The sequence below is a fragment of the Callorhinus ursinus genome, unplaced genomic scaffold, assembly GCF_003265705.2.
Source record: "Callorhinus ursinus isolate GAN/ISIS: 27379988/994484 unplaced genomic scaffold, GSC_fseal_2.0 scaffold14, whole genome shotgun sequence".
NCBI classification, from domain to species: domain Eukaryota; kingdom Metazoa; phylum Chordata; class Mammalia; order Carnivora; family Otariidae; genus Callorhinus; species Callorhinus ursinus.
The window spans coordinates 26,352,894-26,369,695 of NW_027397076.1; the positions used below are offsets into that span (position 1 = coordinate 26,352,894).

The 16,802-nt window shown below is 35.0% G+C and overlaps 1 protein-coding gene across 3 annotated transcripts in view; it reads right to left on the reverse strand.

The window, feature by feature from the left end:
- Positions 1-16,802, reverse strand: part of PTPRQ (protein tyrosine phosphatase receptor type Q) — a 219,885-nt gene that overhangs the window by 155,877 nt on the left and 47,206 nt on the right. For all 3 annotated transcript variants that reach the window (XM_073900607.1, XM_073900608.1, XM_073900609.1), the window contains 6 exons: positions 14,381-14,553; positions 5,291-5,471; positions 3,822-3,983; positions 3,538-3,717; positions 2,836-2,943; positions 2,414-2,695 (listed from right to left, as the gene is read on the reverse strand). In XM_073900607.1, the coding sequence (XP_073756708.1) occupies positions 2,414-2,695; positions 2,836-2,943; positions 3,538-3,717; positions 3,822-3,983; positions 5,291-5,471; positions 14,381-14,553 (1,086 nt within the window). The remainder of the gene's footprint in view (positions 1-2,413; positions 2,696-2,835; positions 2,944-3,537; positions 3,718-3,821; positions 3,984-5,290; positions 5,472-14,380; positions 14,554-16,802) is intronic.

A 16,802-nucleotide genomic window follows, 5' to 3' on the forward strand; every position in this document is an offset into this window, starting at 1 on the left:
AACATGAATTAATCTTGTTTGATTGCAACCTGTAAATTCTATACGTAAAACACACATAAACACAGTCTCTCTTTCATTCATACACACACACACACACACACACACACACACACCCATGAGATCAACCTCGTATTGATCTTTTTTGCTTGAACACAAGAGTATTTTACTCCCAAGCATAAGTAAACTCTGATTCCCCAATCAAAATAAAGCATGTGCACAAATAATTTATTATTTGTAGCTAGCAGCATTAACACACTACTAACCGATCCCTCAATTTCTCATGAAACAATATTGAAAACTGGGCTCTTGTTTTTTATAATAAGAGTAGAGGATGGATTCATTCTATTTAATAAGAATATGAAGCCTTGGGAATAGTTGTTCTTGAGTACATCTTTCTTCAAATGACACCTTGAGACTACTTAACATTCTAGCTTCCTCTTTTGCAAAAAGAGCTAAAACTGGTGCCTCAATAGGCACATATATTATGGGAAAAGTCGTAATGTAGATTTCATTGTCCACCATTTTCATCTAGATGAAGAATGCAAAGATGTTGAGAGTACCCTACTTTAAGACAGAGAGTTCGAAATTAGAAGTATGGACATTGAACACAATGCCCTATTATTCAGTCTGTTTTGCTTCTGAAGAGACTAGTGTCAAAAAATAATTAGCAAACAACAAAAAAGATTATTCTATAGATAATCATTAAGGTGTTCTTGATGCTGTGATCCGTAGTGAAGTATTTGTAGTGAAGTATTTGATAGTGAAGTATTGATAAGTATTTGATAAGCATTCATGAATATGATGATTGTTTAATATAACAGGAACTTTGAAAGTTCTTCTTTCCTTCTTCATGCTGTGCAGAGCCCAAGCAGCAAAAGAGCTCTGCAACAATGAACAGAAAAAAATCCTAGATATATTCTATAATTTACCAACTTTATTGATGGCTTCTGAAACAGATTATATTGTGAAAGGAAATATGCTTTATAGTCTGATGCATTTGGGTCACGGGTCCAGCTTCATCACTTAACAGCTGGGTAACCTTAAGCAATTAAACAACTACCAATTAATTTTAACTTTAGGAGGGCAGAAATTCACTTTCATTTACAGTGTTATATTCTCAGTAGGGCTTGGCATATTGCAAATATTTATTGAAGGGTGAACCTCTCACACCTGTTTTTCATTAGGCAATGAAGACAGTAATATCTTAATGCTTTATTTTAGAATTAAAGAGGTAATTTTCATGAAAGCCAATGGCATAGCCCACGGCACTTTGCGGGTGTTTAAAATATGCTTGTTTCTTTCCCTTGACCCAGTGTAAAATAAAGCTAGGTTAGGTAAAGAGGAGATATTTTTCTTTAAAAAATACTGATTTTAAAAACAGTATCTATTAAAGCAATGGAACATGCCAATATACAGTTTAACATCAATTAGATTTCACTTTAAGGGATAACTCTTGATGCTATAAAACATTCCTTTCATTACTCTCTCAGTCCAGCAATTACAATTGCCATTCTCCATGGGCTCTTTTATGTCATCTCATTTTATTAATTTCTGTGACCAGTCTCAAGAAGATACTCCTGTTCAAAGATAAACTGCTTTACTAGATTCCTAGATCCTCAAGGTTAGAGACAGGGCCTCACATTCTGGCTGAACCATATGGAATTGCTGATATTTGGCCACTATGACCCATAGGAATAGTAATTCCATATTGTTCAGCCAGTAGCTAGTCAATAGATATTTAATTTTCAAAGTAGGAATAGAACAGAAACTTTCTATTTTGTTATTAATTCTCAGCATAAATTACAGAGTTGGCTTAAGAGTGATGCTACAATATATGATTATAAACATAACAATAAATTTGTTATAATCATCTTGTAGCACTGAAACTGAAACACAAGAGTGTAATTCTTTGCTTCCATGATATTCCCCTCCCTACCCACCCAACAAATTCAATAACATCCACTCTACCCTATTCTTTAAGATCCAGGTCAGATGCTATCTCCTCCATAAGACTCAACCAGGCATGCCCTTCCTATGCTCCTACTCTGCACCTCTTTCTATATACATACCTCATTGGAGGACAGAAATCTATTCTTATGAGTGGGTTCTGCTTTTACCTAATCTGCAAGCATGTAGTTATTTTACAGGTACACTGAAAGATTCCTTGGTTTCTCAAGGTCTTTCACTTGAAAAAGTCACTGATTTTATTTTGGAGTTCCCATATATGTAAAGCAGACTTTAAGAAACAGCAAGCCTTTTCCCCACACCTTCCCAGAAAAAAAAAAAATAGATTTCTGGGTTATACAAAAAAGAATGAGAGATTTTAGGTTACTTAAAATATAAACAATATGACAATTGTCAGCCATGTTTACTTCATTACTATGTATTATTAAACAACAAACAAAAAACTTACCAGTCTCAGAAGTCCTTACAGAGAGTAAAGAAGATAACTGATTGCCATGACCAAATCTGGTATATGACCTGACAGAAATGTTGTAGAGGGTGTAAGGTTTTAAGCCCCTTAAAATTATGTTTGTGGTTGAGGTGTTCTTCATAAACAAGGTGTCCATATTTTTATACAGCACTTCATAAGCAACAATAATCCCATTGGGCTTCTCAGGGGGTGACCACTTCAAATTTATTTCACTTGCAGTAACATCAGTAACTTCAATATCTTGAGGTGATGATTCTGGTTCTGGATGATGAAAACAAAATTTTAAATACATGTATTTTTTTCATGCTAATTGCTCAGCCACTAAGGATCATGAGATAGACAGCAGTAAGCATGCAACACTACTTGGTTCTCTTTATTTAAACTGCACCTGATATTCTTACCGTCTTCTGGAGTTCTCACAAAGATGTCATTTTCTTCAGACAAAGAACTCTCTCCAACATGGGTTGAGGCAGCCACTCTTATTTTATATTTTGTGTATTTCTTTAACCCTATAATGACAACAGTAATCTGTTTAAAGATCATAAAATAACATTCATGGATTAGGGTCATTTGACACAGGATGAGTGAAAATAATTTATTTGGGAGACTGGCTCTCCAAGTCAGTTTCCTTGTAATCTCATTGTCCCAAAATTCCTTGGGCATGAGGGCCTTCCCATGTTGATGATATTTTAGTTCTTTCCTGAATATTAGCGTAATCATTGAAACTGAAAAATAATTTTTGGCACGCTGCAAGGACTATGTTGACTTGGCATAAACAGCATGTCAGCTCAGTAACTTCAGCTGATTTTCACATTCATTCATTCAAGCTTTCAACACTTTACTTCAGTGTACCAGATATAAAATTCTCTGGGTTAAGTATGTCCCTACAATACTTGTGATCTGATGATCTCATTTTTTGTAGATAAATATAGATAAAGAAAAACACATTTTAATCAAGTTATTTCTTCACATTTTTCAAGATGTCCATGGCAGCACAGCATAAGAAAATCTGAAATGAGGCAGCACGTGTCCTGCAGTGTTTAAGGCAGAAAGAGGTGCATATTTTCATTAGAAAAGCAATGTTTTAAAAAAGATTGTTCTACCTGTTATGAGAAAGCTGTTATCTGTAGTAGTCATCTGGAATGCTCTGTTTGTATCCAGTTCCATTGCATAAATGGTATAATGAGTTATTTTTCCATTGGGATATTCTGGAGGATCCCAATACAACAAAATAGATGAAGAACTAATATTTTTATAGTTTATAATTTGAATGGAGCTTGGCACTTGTAAAGAAGAATGAACAATTAATGTGAACAAAAAGAAAAACTATTACAATGTGTAAGAGCAGTATTTGTAGGTAATTATTTCAAAGGAAATACATTCTTACCTTGCTCACGTGTCCTCACACTGAGAACCGTTGGTGGTCCTTCTCCCATGATGGTGAAAGCAGATACACTAATCATGTGCTCAGTGAAAGGTACAAGTCTCCTGATAACATAAGACAGCTGTTCAGCAGCAATGTTGGTGATATACAGATTCCTTGTAGTTCCTATTTGAAATCAGTTTAAAAAAATCATGGTCAAAATTATTTTTCCTCACAGAGTGAAACCTTAAACTTGATTTCACATTAGTCATTAATTTTTCTGTGTCTTTTATGCAAAATAATAAAAATATGTGTAAATAATAAACATGTATAATTAATAATACATACATTTTGGAACATGAGACTAGTGTTTTGAGAAAATACAACCTTCTGAAAGGGACTGGCTAGGAATTTTTTTCTGAAATGAAAGATGAGGTAATAATATCAAATTAAAATGTTACAAGCCAATGCTGTGTTGTAATGTGAATGTTATTGAAAGGAGACTTATTTGGACTAAAAAAATACCATACCTTTATTAAAACCATTGGGGGTTTAAAGTAAGCATGCTTGGATAACTGACACGTAAATATGTCTGAACAAGGATTTCAAATAATGTTAATTTTTTTTTATTAAGAACCTGTGCGTCCAACAATGTTAAATAACAATTAGGCCAGACAAATACTCAAGGAAACATCTGTATCAGAAATTGTGGGCCTGTTAATTTTTAGTGTTGGCTCCAGTCTTTGCACAGGTCAAAATGGATCAGTAAATGAAATAAGCATATATCGAATGTAATGTGATATTTTTGACTAATTCTGCATCAATAAAATAACATAACACTTTTAATTTGGAATGAGACAACTACTGAATCAGAAAAAAAGGCAATGAAAAAAATATTCTTCTCACTTTTAGAATGACCAGAGAGATCATTTAGATCTGCATCATGTAACCAACTATTTTTAATTTGCTATATATGGCATTCTTCTTTTAGAAACAGTAAGATCCATTGACCCTGAAAAGCAAGTGTATACACTAATGACATCACCACATCGCTGGGGTCACCTACACCTGTTTATCACCCCATGCACTAGAGTTGTAACTTTCTGACCTATTTACCTTTAGTGACATTTGAAAACCTATTAGTCAAAAGCTGCAGAGAGTGTGAGGCCTGTAAATGATTTGAAGATATGTTAATCCCTCCCCATCACACCTGCTTTGGCAACTGTAATAACTGATTGTCTATGCAGCTTGGCCAGAGACTCTAGGGTGCTACTTTCTCTAGGAGGAAGGTCAAATGGGTTAGGAGGGGCCAACTCCTGCCTGTGTGGCATATCCATTTGCTGCATGAGGTTATTCAACAGTTGAAGAAAAAATCTGACTCCAGCCCATGAACCATTAATAATTTGGTTGAACTCCAAGCTAAGGTTCATATCTGTGCTAGCTAGTACTGATGGTTTGAAATACTCTTCAAAGAACATAAAAACTGTACCTACCAACTGCTGAATGCTGGTCTTCAGCTCTGTTCCTCACAGGGAAGTTATTATGTGCATGACTGTTATATATAGCTGAAGCAAGTGAGTAGAGGTCTGAAGATATCTCTGCTGAACCCTCAAATAATTCTGCCATTGACTCTTCTATGTTCACAGTTTCTGGAGTCATGGGGTCATCTATATACTGTAATTAAAAACAGACTATTTACAATGACTGTAACACTTACACTTAATAATGACTTCACTCAAGTATTTAGCTTAAAAAACTAGTAACTTTGGAATCACACCTTTTAAAAAGACAGTATTATTTACACAACTACTGTCTTCCTTTACATTCCCAGATTTCATTCTAGAGCTATTAAATTCCTGCATCATTTTAACACATCCTGATCACTCCATTATCTTAAGAGATCAATACCGTATTGTGGGATGAAGGGGATATTTGTTTCTGATTTGAGTTAATTATTGTAAAATTAGACATCCTCTTACAGAGGTTTCATAACTAAACTATTTTAAAACCATTCACACCCAAAAGTAAGTGTTCTAGGCACACTGCCTTATTAAAATATGTTTTGCTTCTCTGTGTGTTCTCATTTGCATATGAGGTGTGAGAGGCTTGTATGCCTGCTTGATACATCAATAATAGTTTATCTTTGACCAAGTGAAGTTACAGACATGAACAAAACTGCATGGCAATAGCTTTCAAATAGGCTGTCCAAGTCTCTGGACCTAAAGAATATTTTAAGTGATTGCTCCTAGATCCCATAATGTACTTCACACATGTCAAGTTCACCAAAGTAACACATACTGAAGTGAAAATATCAGGGGCACATTACAGATAAATGCAGAAGAGTTTCTACTGGGATAACAAGACGACTCTCTCCTTTCCCCCTTCCCACAAAGCATAACTGATTGAGGAAAGGGTATTTGAGCCAAATACTATTAGGTATTTTGTGTAGTTTTCAACCTCGGAAATAAGACTAAACATTAATCAAAGTAAATGTTGCCTTAAGAGACTTAACAACCAAATGAAAAGTGTGAACTTTGGATTCTAATTAGTACATATCTACCAACATAGGCTTCAAAGATAATCAGGAAAATGTGAATATGTTCTAGATATTAGATGATACCAAAACAATATTAGTAATTCTGATAGTTGTGGTAATGGAATCATTATATGAATTAAAATGTCCATGAGTTTTAGAGATTTGTTATTAAGTAGGCACATAGGAGCAAAATGGGAAGTCTGGAATGTATTCTAAAATATGTCCAAGGCAACAGTAACAACGGAAAATGGCTAATGCCAGTATGACAGGATGTTAGTTACTGAATCCAGGTGAGGGGCATATAGGGGGTTATTACATTCTCTTCTCTACTTTCATATCTGTTCAAAATTTTCCAAGATAAAACCATTTTGAAAAAAAAAAGACATTGCAAGAACTACTTGCTTTTGGTCCATTCCTTTTCAAGTTCTGCTTCAAAACTCACCTTTTAAGAAAAACAAAAATGCTTTTTTTAAAAAAAGAAAATCATTTTATTCCTTCCCAACTCCATGCTCTCGCACACTCAAAACTTGTAATATATAATAAAGGTTTTATTTATGTAAATAACTTTTGGTACTCTTATCTTTTAATTAGCTTACATGTTTTGGGGTTGTCTTTAGTCCTAGAGCCAAAAACAGAGTTTTTATTCCTAAATAATATCAATACTTAGTATTTTAAAAAAGTAAGAGGTTCTCAGGAAAAATTTCAGGAAGGCAAGAAATTTTAAGGCCGTTTGTTTAACCATCTACAAAGATAGGTCATTGGAATATTGACTTTTCTGAGACATAAAAGAATGGAGAAATGATCCAAGGAAATCTCTAGTTCTCCAAATGATATTTATAAAATGAAATTATCTAAATCTTGTTACATCTTTAGCCAGAAGAGTATTGTGATGAAAAGCAGGGGGACACCTATGAGATCTATTCTAAAATTGTTGCAATAAAGAACTCTGGATAGGGAATTCTATATGGGATAAGTTAAAGGTCTTCTATCTTCCAAAGGCTCACTTCAGCTCTGCCTCCACAGGGAAATCAGGGAGGGCATGAATCACAAACACATAATTCAGAGATGCTCTGGTATTCCAGTCAATAGTTTATGCTTGAGACACACAGCTGTTTCCACTATCAATCAGCCGCTCTTTGAGAATCTACTGTGTACAAAGCCCTACGGAAGGTACAATGAAGTAGTACAAACAATTTCCCCGTGAACTAAAACTTTGCATTAAATCTCCTGATATTTTACACTCCACGTAAGATAAATTATTGAGAGTTATGCCACAGCATCCCATCAATTAACTAAGTTAAGCATCTCTGTTGACAAACTGCCATTTCAACAGAAGAGCTGACCTAAATAATTTTGGCTTTCTGAATTTCTCCCAAATTCTGGTATTCTAGAAAGACCCTCCCTAACTGGGGCAATGATTTGAACATTGGTTTCACAACAACCCAGAATGTTATTTGTTATCACTGAGAGGGTTGTGCCATGAATATTTCTCACACTTTGCCTCTCTTAAAAAGGCATTAGATATTGGGTTTTTCAAAGGAAGAAAAAAAATGTTTTAAGAGCAAAAATGATGGGAAAGAACTAGAACTTAAGAAAGTAATTGGAAGGAGCCGAAGTGGACGTGAGAGAAATGGAAGAGAAAAGAAGCCCACCACAACCCCTAAAGGTTTCAGACTCACTGAATGAGTCCAGGGCTCTCAACTCAGCACTACTGAAATTCTGTGTTAGATGATGTTTTGTTGTGGGAAGGTTAGCAGCATCCCTGGTCCCTACCCACGAGAAGCATCTCCTCAGTTGTGACAAAGAAAAATGTCTCCAGTGATTGCCAACTGGAAAGCAAACTCTCCCTTGGTTGAACACAATTGACTTAGGGAATGTCACAGTTCATCAACATGAAAGGCCTCTCATATGCTACCCAGGAATCTGTGGAATTTATGTGAAAGAATTACAGTTCCTCAGAGCTAAATTCCTAATCCATCTGTATAAACCAACCTGATTCTATGTGTAATAACCTTCATTATAGCTAATGTGATTTTATTTCTTAAAAAAATCTCATTACATCTATCAATTTAGACTCACTGGAAGTCTACTGGATTGAATTAATGGAACAAGTGACTTATTCTTAAGAAATGCTTCTATATTTTATTATAAACTATAACATGATTTATGCTCTCTGTTATTAAGCAGTGGTAAAAAGAAAAGTCTGTAATTAGCATATGTTTGGAAACCTAATGGATATTATTTCCTTCTGCATATTTTTGGGTGACAAACCCTTAAGGCTTAATTCTTTTTCTGTTCCTAATGGTCAAAAAAGTAAACTTTATCTCAAGCATTTCTAAACTACTCTTGAGTCCTGTCACCTTCATTCCATAGCAATTGGTCAAGCATTTATCTGGCTTTCTTCTCATGTTCACCAATGACAAATATTGATATATTTGTGAAATATATCGGATGAAAAGATGTATCTGTATGAATCTCAGAAATTTGTAACACTAGGCAGCAAGATGGTGTCTTTGGGGAGAAAATGCCCCAGGATTCTAATAGGAGAACAACTACAGGATGAGATCTGAGTGTGAAATTCAAATTAAGAACAGTCCATGGAGAGATGAATTAAGGGTTTTTCAGATTTTAGTCTCAATGGAATGAGTTTTGCAAAGAAATTAATTTTATTCTTTGCATTGAAAGAAGTAAGAAATGAACATCAAAGTAGAAAATAGTTCTTCTCAATTTGTATCTAATCAAATTACATATGGACTATTGTGTTCAGATGATTAAGAGGCTCATTGACAAACTGGAAAATATACATAGGAGAGTAATCAATAATATGAAGGATCCAGAAACCATAGCTGATAAGAAACTGAGGATGTTAAGCTTTAGGGAAATTGTGACCATCATCTTCAAATGATAAAAAAAATAAATCACTATGTATTGTTACTACTACAAAGAATAACATTTAAAACAACTATGTGCCAAATATGGTGCTAAGTACTTTCACCCATGTGATATCACTTCATTATAGCCCAAAGAGTTAGGTATCAAGATCTCCATTTTATAGTCATCTGTTAAAGTTCACAAAACTAATCATAGCGGAGGTAGGATTAAAACGCATTTCCCCTGGTTCCAAATTCTGAGCTCATACCATGTGGGTCTAGAGAAGAGAGATGGGACAAATTGGTAAACATTAGAAGACAAATAGTTCAGTTCCAAACAATTAAAGAACAGAGTAGTTTCTTATTCATCTATTTTCTGGACCTAACAGAGTGCCTGGAACTTTGTAGTTGCTTAATAAATACATGCCTGGGAGGTCATAAAGAAGATACACTACTATCAGAGTTGATCAAATATTTTAGCAGAGGCTGGATTCCCAATCATTTATTAGGCATGTTATACATGCAATTCATATATAAATTTGGAAGTTGAAATAAAAGTCTTCAAACATTAAGTTTTCTAATATATTTTTTCAGGTATTTGTTTAAATACTGAAAGTGAAATCTTATACATGTTTCAGCATGCTCAAATAACCCCTTTTTATTAAGAAATAAACAAACCATAAAAGGCCCTGGAAAAAATATTTCAATAAGGGTGATTGACTTTCTGCAATGATACTAAGGAGTTAGATTTCTTAAATAGATATATACCTTCCCCATCTGTTCTCAATTCTTATTTAGTTACTTCTCATTAGAGGGAAGTATAAATGATATACTTAAATCTGGAAGGATTATTCTAATATATGTGTGAAATATAAAATAGTGGGCTGGGAGTGTGTGGTGGACAGTCTCTCATGTGGCCCCCCTATTATTCCTACCTCCTGCTATTCATGCATTTGTATAACCCCCTCCTGTTGTGTGGGAACTATGATTTGCATCTAACCAATGAAATAAGGAAAAGGTGAGAGGATGTCATTCTTTTTTTTTTAATTTTTTTATTGTTATGTTAATCACCATATATTACATCATTAGTTTTTGGTGCAGTGTTCCATGATTCATTGTTTGTTCATAACACCCAGTGCTCCATGCAGTACGTGCCCTCCTCAATACCCATCACCAGGCTAACCCATCCCCCTCCCCCCCTCCCCTCTAGAACCCTCAGTTTATTTTTCAGAGTCCATCATCTCTCATGGTTTGTCTCCCCGAGAGGATGTCATTCTTATGATTACATTATACCATATAGATTCCCCTTGCTGGCATGATGAACTAAATGACCATGTTGGGAGGGGGGTGGGGGGATGGGTTAGCCTGGTGATGGGTATTCAGGAGGGCACATACTGCATGGAGCACTGGGTGTTATACAAAAACAATGAATCATGGAACACTACATCAAAAACTAATGATGTACTGTATGGGGACTAATATAATAAAATTAAATTTAAAAATAAAAATAAAATAAATAAATAAATAAATAAATAGATAACTGACCATGTTGGGAAAATCCTTGTGACAATTCTCCTGTGGAGGCCTCTGTGAGCTGGGACTAAGGCTAGTCTCCAGTCAAAAAGCTGAGGCCCTAAGTTTTACAGTCAATAGGAAGTTAAATCTGCTGAAACTCTGAGTCTGGAAATGGCTTCTTCCTAGTTAAGCCACCAGACGAGAACACAACACAGTCTGCCCTTGATTGCAGCATTACGAGACCCTAAGTAGAGAATTCATCTAAGCTGTGTGGATCTCTGACCCACAGAAACTATGAGATAATAAGTTAATATGAGTTGTCTTGAGTTTGTGGCAAATTGTTATACAACAATGGAAAACTAAGGCAGAAAGATAATAGTCCAGGCAAGAAACTATGCAATCCTGAGCTGCAGTGGGGACACAGGAATGAAATATAGATGTATGAATCACCCCTTGGAGTTAAAAATAATTGGCTTAATATTGAATGACTATTGAATGCTAAGTATAACCCAAGTCAGAGGTAACCCCATGGTTCTGAGCCTTTATGACAGAAAGAATAACAATGCCATAATCTGAAAAGAGAAATGTCAGGCATGTAAAAGCACCATAAGGACCTTCTCAGTGCTTAGACAATGACCTTCAGGTCAGAAAGCTGTGCTGTGCCCAGTCCAAGAAATAAAGGAATTCTGAAACTAGTTGTTTGGTATCTAGGCTTCAAATTAGTCTCTTTCGAGATTTTGTTCTTCATAACTGAAACTATTAATTGTCTAGACGGGCTTTCTTCTTGTGTGTCCTGTGAAAACCTTCACAGGTCTCCATCGCCATCCCCTGATCTCTGTCCAGTATCTGTTCCAAGCTGAATCCCAGCTTTGTCTCCTCCTTCTGGTCATGAACCAGGCCATTATCCCAAAAAGGATTTTTGTTTTGTTTTACGAGGGAAAATGAGTTCAGATGTGATAAACCCTGAGAGAACCTCCCTACAAATGGTTGCCATTAGGAATAGAGTGTCAGAGAAAGACCAGAGTAGAAAGCAAGGCAAAGGGATCATTCAGGTAGGAAGCTGTGATTGAAATTGTGTGATCATTGAAAGAAAGTGTAAGAAGGCGGTTGAAAACAGAACTGTCTGGAGCACCTTTATAATGGAGGAGTTAGAAAATGACAGGAGAACTAGCTGTTTCAATTTTCATTTTACAAGACCAAAGTTTTACAAGTCATAGCATATGAAAGTGGAGGAAGCATGAGGCAGAAAATACTCAAAAGCTGGAAAGTGGGAGAGCAGAAAAATGGATTCTGTAGGAGACAATGAAGATGGGGACACTTAAAAATATATTACCACATTATTTGACACTTAGGAGGTCACTGGTGACTTCTAATAATATTTCAAGAACTTAGATAATTCTTGTGAAACGGTGCGGAGGCCATACTTTGAGAAGTAGAAGAGTGAATGAAAGGTAAGGCTCCTTATCCAGTATCAAGGACAAGATGAAGGGTAATAAATGAATACACTAAACCAGAGGTTTTATCTATTATCTCCCCTACTCCTCACCCTGTAAGGTGGGTATATAAGTCCTGCTTTAAAAATGAGGGTACCAAGTCTCCGAAAGTTGACTTGTCCAAGGTTATAGAGCTAGTAAATGGCAGAGCCAAGGCTAGGACCAAGTCCATTTGGATTTAGAGCCTCTGCCATATCTCTCTCCCCAGATCAACTTCCTGAAAGATGAACCCAAACATCAGTCTCATGGTAAAACAGAAATATCAATAATAGGCCTGATCTAATAAAGAAAGATACCATCATAGAAATAAGGAGACGTAATGTGTCCTTTTATTGAGGGAGGATAAAGAAACTAATAATATATGTCAATCAGGGTGAAAGTTCTAATGCCATGATTAATAATCACAACAGGTCACAACAATTTAGCATAGCACTTACCACATACTGTTCTAAACTCTTTTATGGACATTAACCCATTAAATCCTCATTAATACCCTTTGTTATAGGGACTCTTATAATCTCTATCTTTGAGAAGAGGAAACTGAAGAGAGAAACTGGGAGAGGTCAGGCCAACTTTCCTAAGGTTAAACCAACCATAATGGCAAAACCAAGGTTTAAAACCCAAGCATTCTGTGTCCTAGGTCCATGTTCTCAATTCTCTACTGTAGAGCCCATTAAGTGACCAGGATATAAACCTATATTTATATGACCCCAAAGCTCATGTTCTCTTCAGTGTATCACAGGGATTACAAGCCACATAGACAGAGGCAGAATCGCAAAGAAGTCTTTCTAGAACATCTTAGCTTCAAGAGAAAAACAGGTGTGTCTGGACATTCAACAGATGTCATCAACAGAAGTGGGAGATCTGTCACCTAGTCCCAGAACAGCTAACTATCTAATTTAAGACCATCTCAGCTGGAGCAAAGGTTTAAGCTTTTGCCCTTTGCCTGAGTTGTCAACTAGAGTATCAAGAGAAAGCATAACTCACATCTTTTACACACAGAAAAGGAGTAAACATAGGATTGAATTTTAATCCTGCGCTGGAGATGGTGAATAATTTGGAGTCATAAATCCTGGGCAGCCAGAGTGCATTAAATACATAGTAACATCAATTTTCAAGTATGTACAAGAAGTGGAAGAAAGCAGAGACTAGAAATAGAGTGGACAATATGTATGGGGAAAAATAATAGCACAGCTAGAAAAAGCAGTGATTCTGGACCAAAACAGTAAAAGCCAATTGATGAATAGCCATCAGGTAGCTCTTGCAAGGCCTGTGATTGGATTCACATGTGATTTTTGTACCCATACTTGGATGTGACTAGTCTGCTGGCAGGAAAGGGAAAGGGAAACCAGTGTGGCCTGTACTTCTAATAGAAACCAAGGGGAAAAAATAAGACTTCCATTGTGAATAGAGGCAAACACATTGTCCTTTTATATCTATGAATGACTTAACCTCCATTATTTAGCCAGTTGCTTTCTTTTTTATTTTTAAGATTTATTTATTTGAGAGAGAGAGAGAGAGCAGGTGGAGGGGCAGGGGGAGAGGGAGAGAGAGAACCTCAAGCAGACTCCCTCGTTGCAGGGAAAGGGACATGGGCTCGCCCTCACAACTTTGAGATCATGACCTGAGCCAAAACCAAGAGTCAGACATTTAACGAACTGAGCCACCCAGGTGCCACCATTTGCTTTCTTTAATCAAACATACCCTCGTTCTTTGTTAAAATGAGGTAGCTCTGAAAAAAATAGCTCCCAAAGACTGAACAGGACAAGTCATCTACCAACTACCACTACTAAATACTGTGCCTCACTGGCAACTGTTCCAAATTGCAAGCAAGCCTAGAAGGAGTGTTTAAATCATAACAGGAGTTTCTAAACAATTCATTAACTGAATTACCATAATAATATTCACTTATGGAAGCACCTTTAGTTCTGCTTAATTGTTCAATTAACATTTTTATATGCTGAAAAAGAATAATAGCATTTAACTAATAATGTATGTTCTAAAATGAAATATGACCTAGCTAGATTATCAACATAGCCCAAATTTACTTCACTTTGTACCATGATGCTTGTGAAATATTTTATGTTTGAATGCTGGAAAGTCCTCCAAGTTATCAGGGCCAAAATCAAGGAGAAAAGGCTCAACACAATGTGAAATGAAAGTGAATACCTCATCTTTTCCTGTGAGCAAAGTATTTTCCAGAATTACTCCTGTCTCTGAAACTAGAACTTTGATTCGGTATTGGTTAATGATTCCATTTGGTTGTTGTGGTTTCTTCCAAGTAATTCTTATTTGTGTAGCTTCTACTTCTGCAAGTTGTAAATCAAATATTGCACCTGGAACTAAAAAAAAAATGAAGGAGGGAAGAATTTAAAAGTATATTTTTAAATTTTAAAAATTCCCTAAATGCTTAACTCACCATTTAAGATTTGTAAGAAAGTCTATTAGACTAAAACGATTTACTATTTATTAACAATTAAATATGTATAAGATTCTTTAAATATATAGATAAAGTTAAGTTTCTACAGATTGTTCTCAAAAATGTAAATAAGAAAGAGGATAACATGGAGTAATTTCCTCAAATCAAAATGTCATAATATTTGTTTGAAACAAATTCATTAATCAAAATAACTTCCCAGAGAAAGCTGTTTAGGGATGATTAATGCCCAGTAGAAACCTTGAAAGCTTTATAAAATTATAACAACATATCAAAAAATAATATCCAGAAGACTTTGTATGAAATGAAATGTAGTTGGTAAATTCAACTCGGTTGTCATTCAATTTATGACATGAGATTGCTTGAAGAGTTGATTGATTTTGGTCTGCTGATTTTACAAATGAATTATGTGAGTCTCTAATTTCAGGTATCTTTACTTTTTTCAATAATAAAGAGAAGCAGAAACAAACTAACAACTGGTTTACAATAAAGCACCAAGTACTTACATAAATTCTAGTTAGAAAGTGACCAAGAGTGACATTCAGTAAACCTCCCAGTACCACAGGAGTGGTAATAATGGATTAAGGATAAACATGCCCTGGGCTTTTGTCTACTTTTTGTTTATAGCTAGTGTGATTATGAATAGCCAATTAACCCCTCCCCTAGGTTTGCTAATCTATAAAATGGGTAAAATTATATTATTCTTATCACTATGCAAGGTTACCATAAGCAACCTTGAATGAAATTCTCAAGAAAGAAAATAATATAACTACTTATGATCAAGATGTAATAAAACATCAAATTCATTTCCCTAAGCTATTTCATATCATTTAGAACAGAGGCACTTTAGGGATATAATATAAATAGAGAAGGACCCTTTTCCCTTTTAAGATAACAGAAAGGAATTGAAAATTAATGTCACAACTCTTGTAAATATTATTTAAAATTACTTAACATAATTATGTTTACCTTAACCATATAGGAAACTGTATGGAGTTCTCATTCCATAGACTGAGTTTTTTTCTTTGTCTCTATGAAGTAACCACTTAAAAAGCCCCCTCAATACTGTAACAATACAAATATTTCTAAATGTTTTTAAATAGTTAATGGCTAGATGAATGAATGAGTCATTCTTGCCTAAGATTTTCATTCCTACTGCAGCCAAGATTTTCATGTCCAGCACGTAGTAACACCTGTGCTCAAAATTGGGATATAAACATGAAAGTACAACTGTAACTTGCTAATTCTTTAAATCTCCTTTTCTAAAAATATTACAACATTTCTTTATATAGAAGGATAACTCTTTAGATTGATCTCTCCACACAGAATTTCTAATCTGAAGGAAAAACTGTTTGACCTTTGAAGGGTGGAGGAAGAGTCCTAGACTAGGACCCCATACTTGTTGATTCACTCCATAATTCAGCAGACTGAGCCCTCATCTTTTGGTCATTATTCTAGGCACTTGAGGATTGAGTGAGAAAAAAGATAGATAAAAACCTTTTGCACAGGTTACCTCTTGTATAAGTATATATAAAATATATATTGTCCCTAACATGTATTTGTCCTTATGTTTTTATCATATTTACCAACACACATATTTTCAAAGGCAGAGCAACTTTCCAATCAACTGTGTATTATGAAAATAACACAGCCATTTAAATAGTAAAGCTCCCATTCCACCTTTCTTCTACATTTTATTTTAGAGTTCCTATGTAAACAAAGCCTTGGCCAGTATTGTATAACATAATTCATGGAAGAGATCTGGCATTTTTCCATTTAATTTGAACTTGTGTAGAACCTCAATTGAAGAAACAAATTTAATGACTACGTTGATCAGATTAACAGGTAAGGAAACGCTGCCTACCAAAAAAACAAGTAAAGTGTCACTTCTATTTGATATAACACACTAGTGGAATACCAAAAACTACCCAGTACAGCAAAAAAGAAAAAAAAAGGTGTGTATATGTGTGTGTGTGTATATATATATTTTTCTACTGTCCCTTATTTAATCGAAGAGAAGAATAAATCTTCTAATTTACAAGATTTCCAATATAACTTAGTAAGTATTGCTCTATGTCACAATGCCTTTTTAAATTACAGTTCAAGTAAAGATTAAGTGGTTCTATATTACGCTAAAAATGTATCCCAAACCTG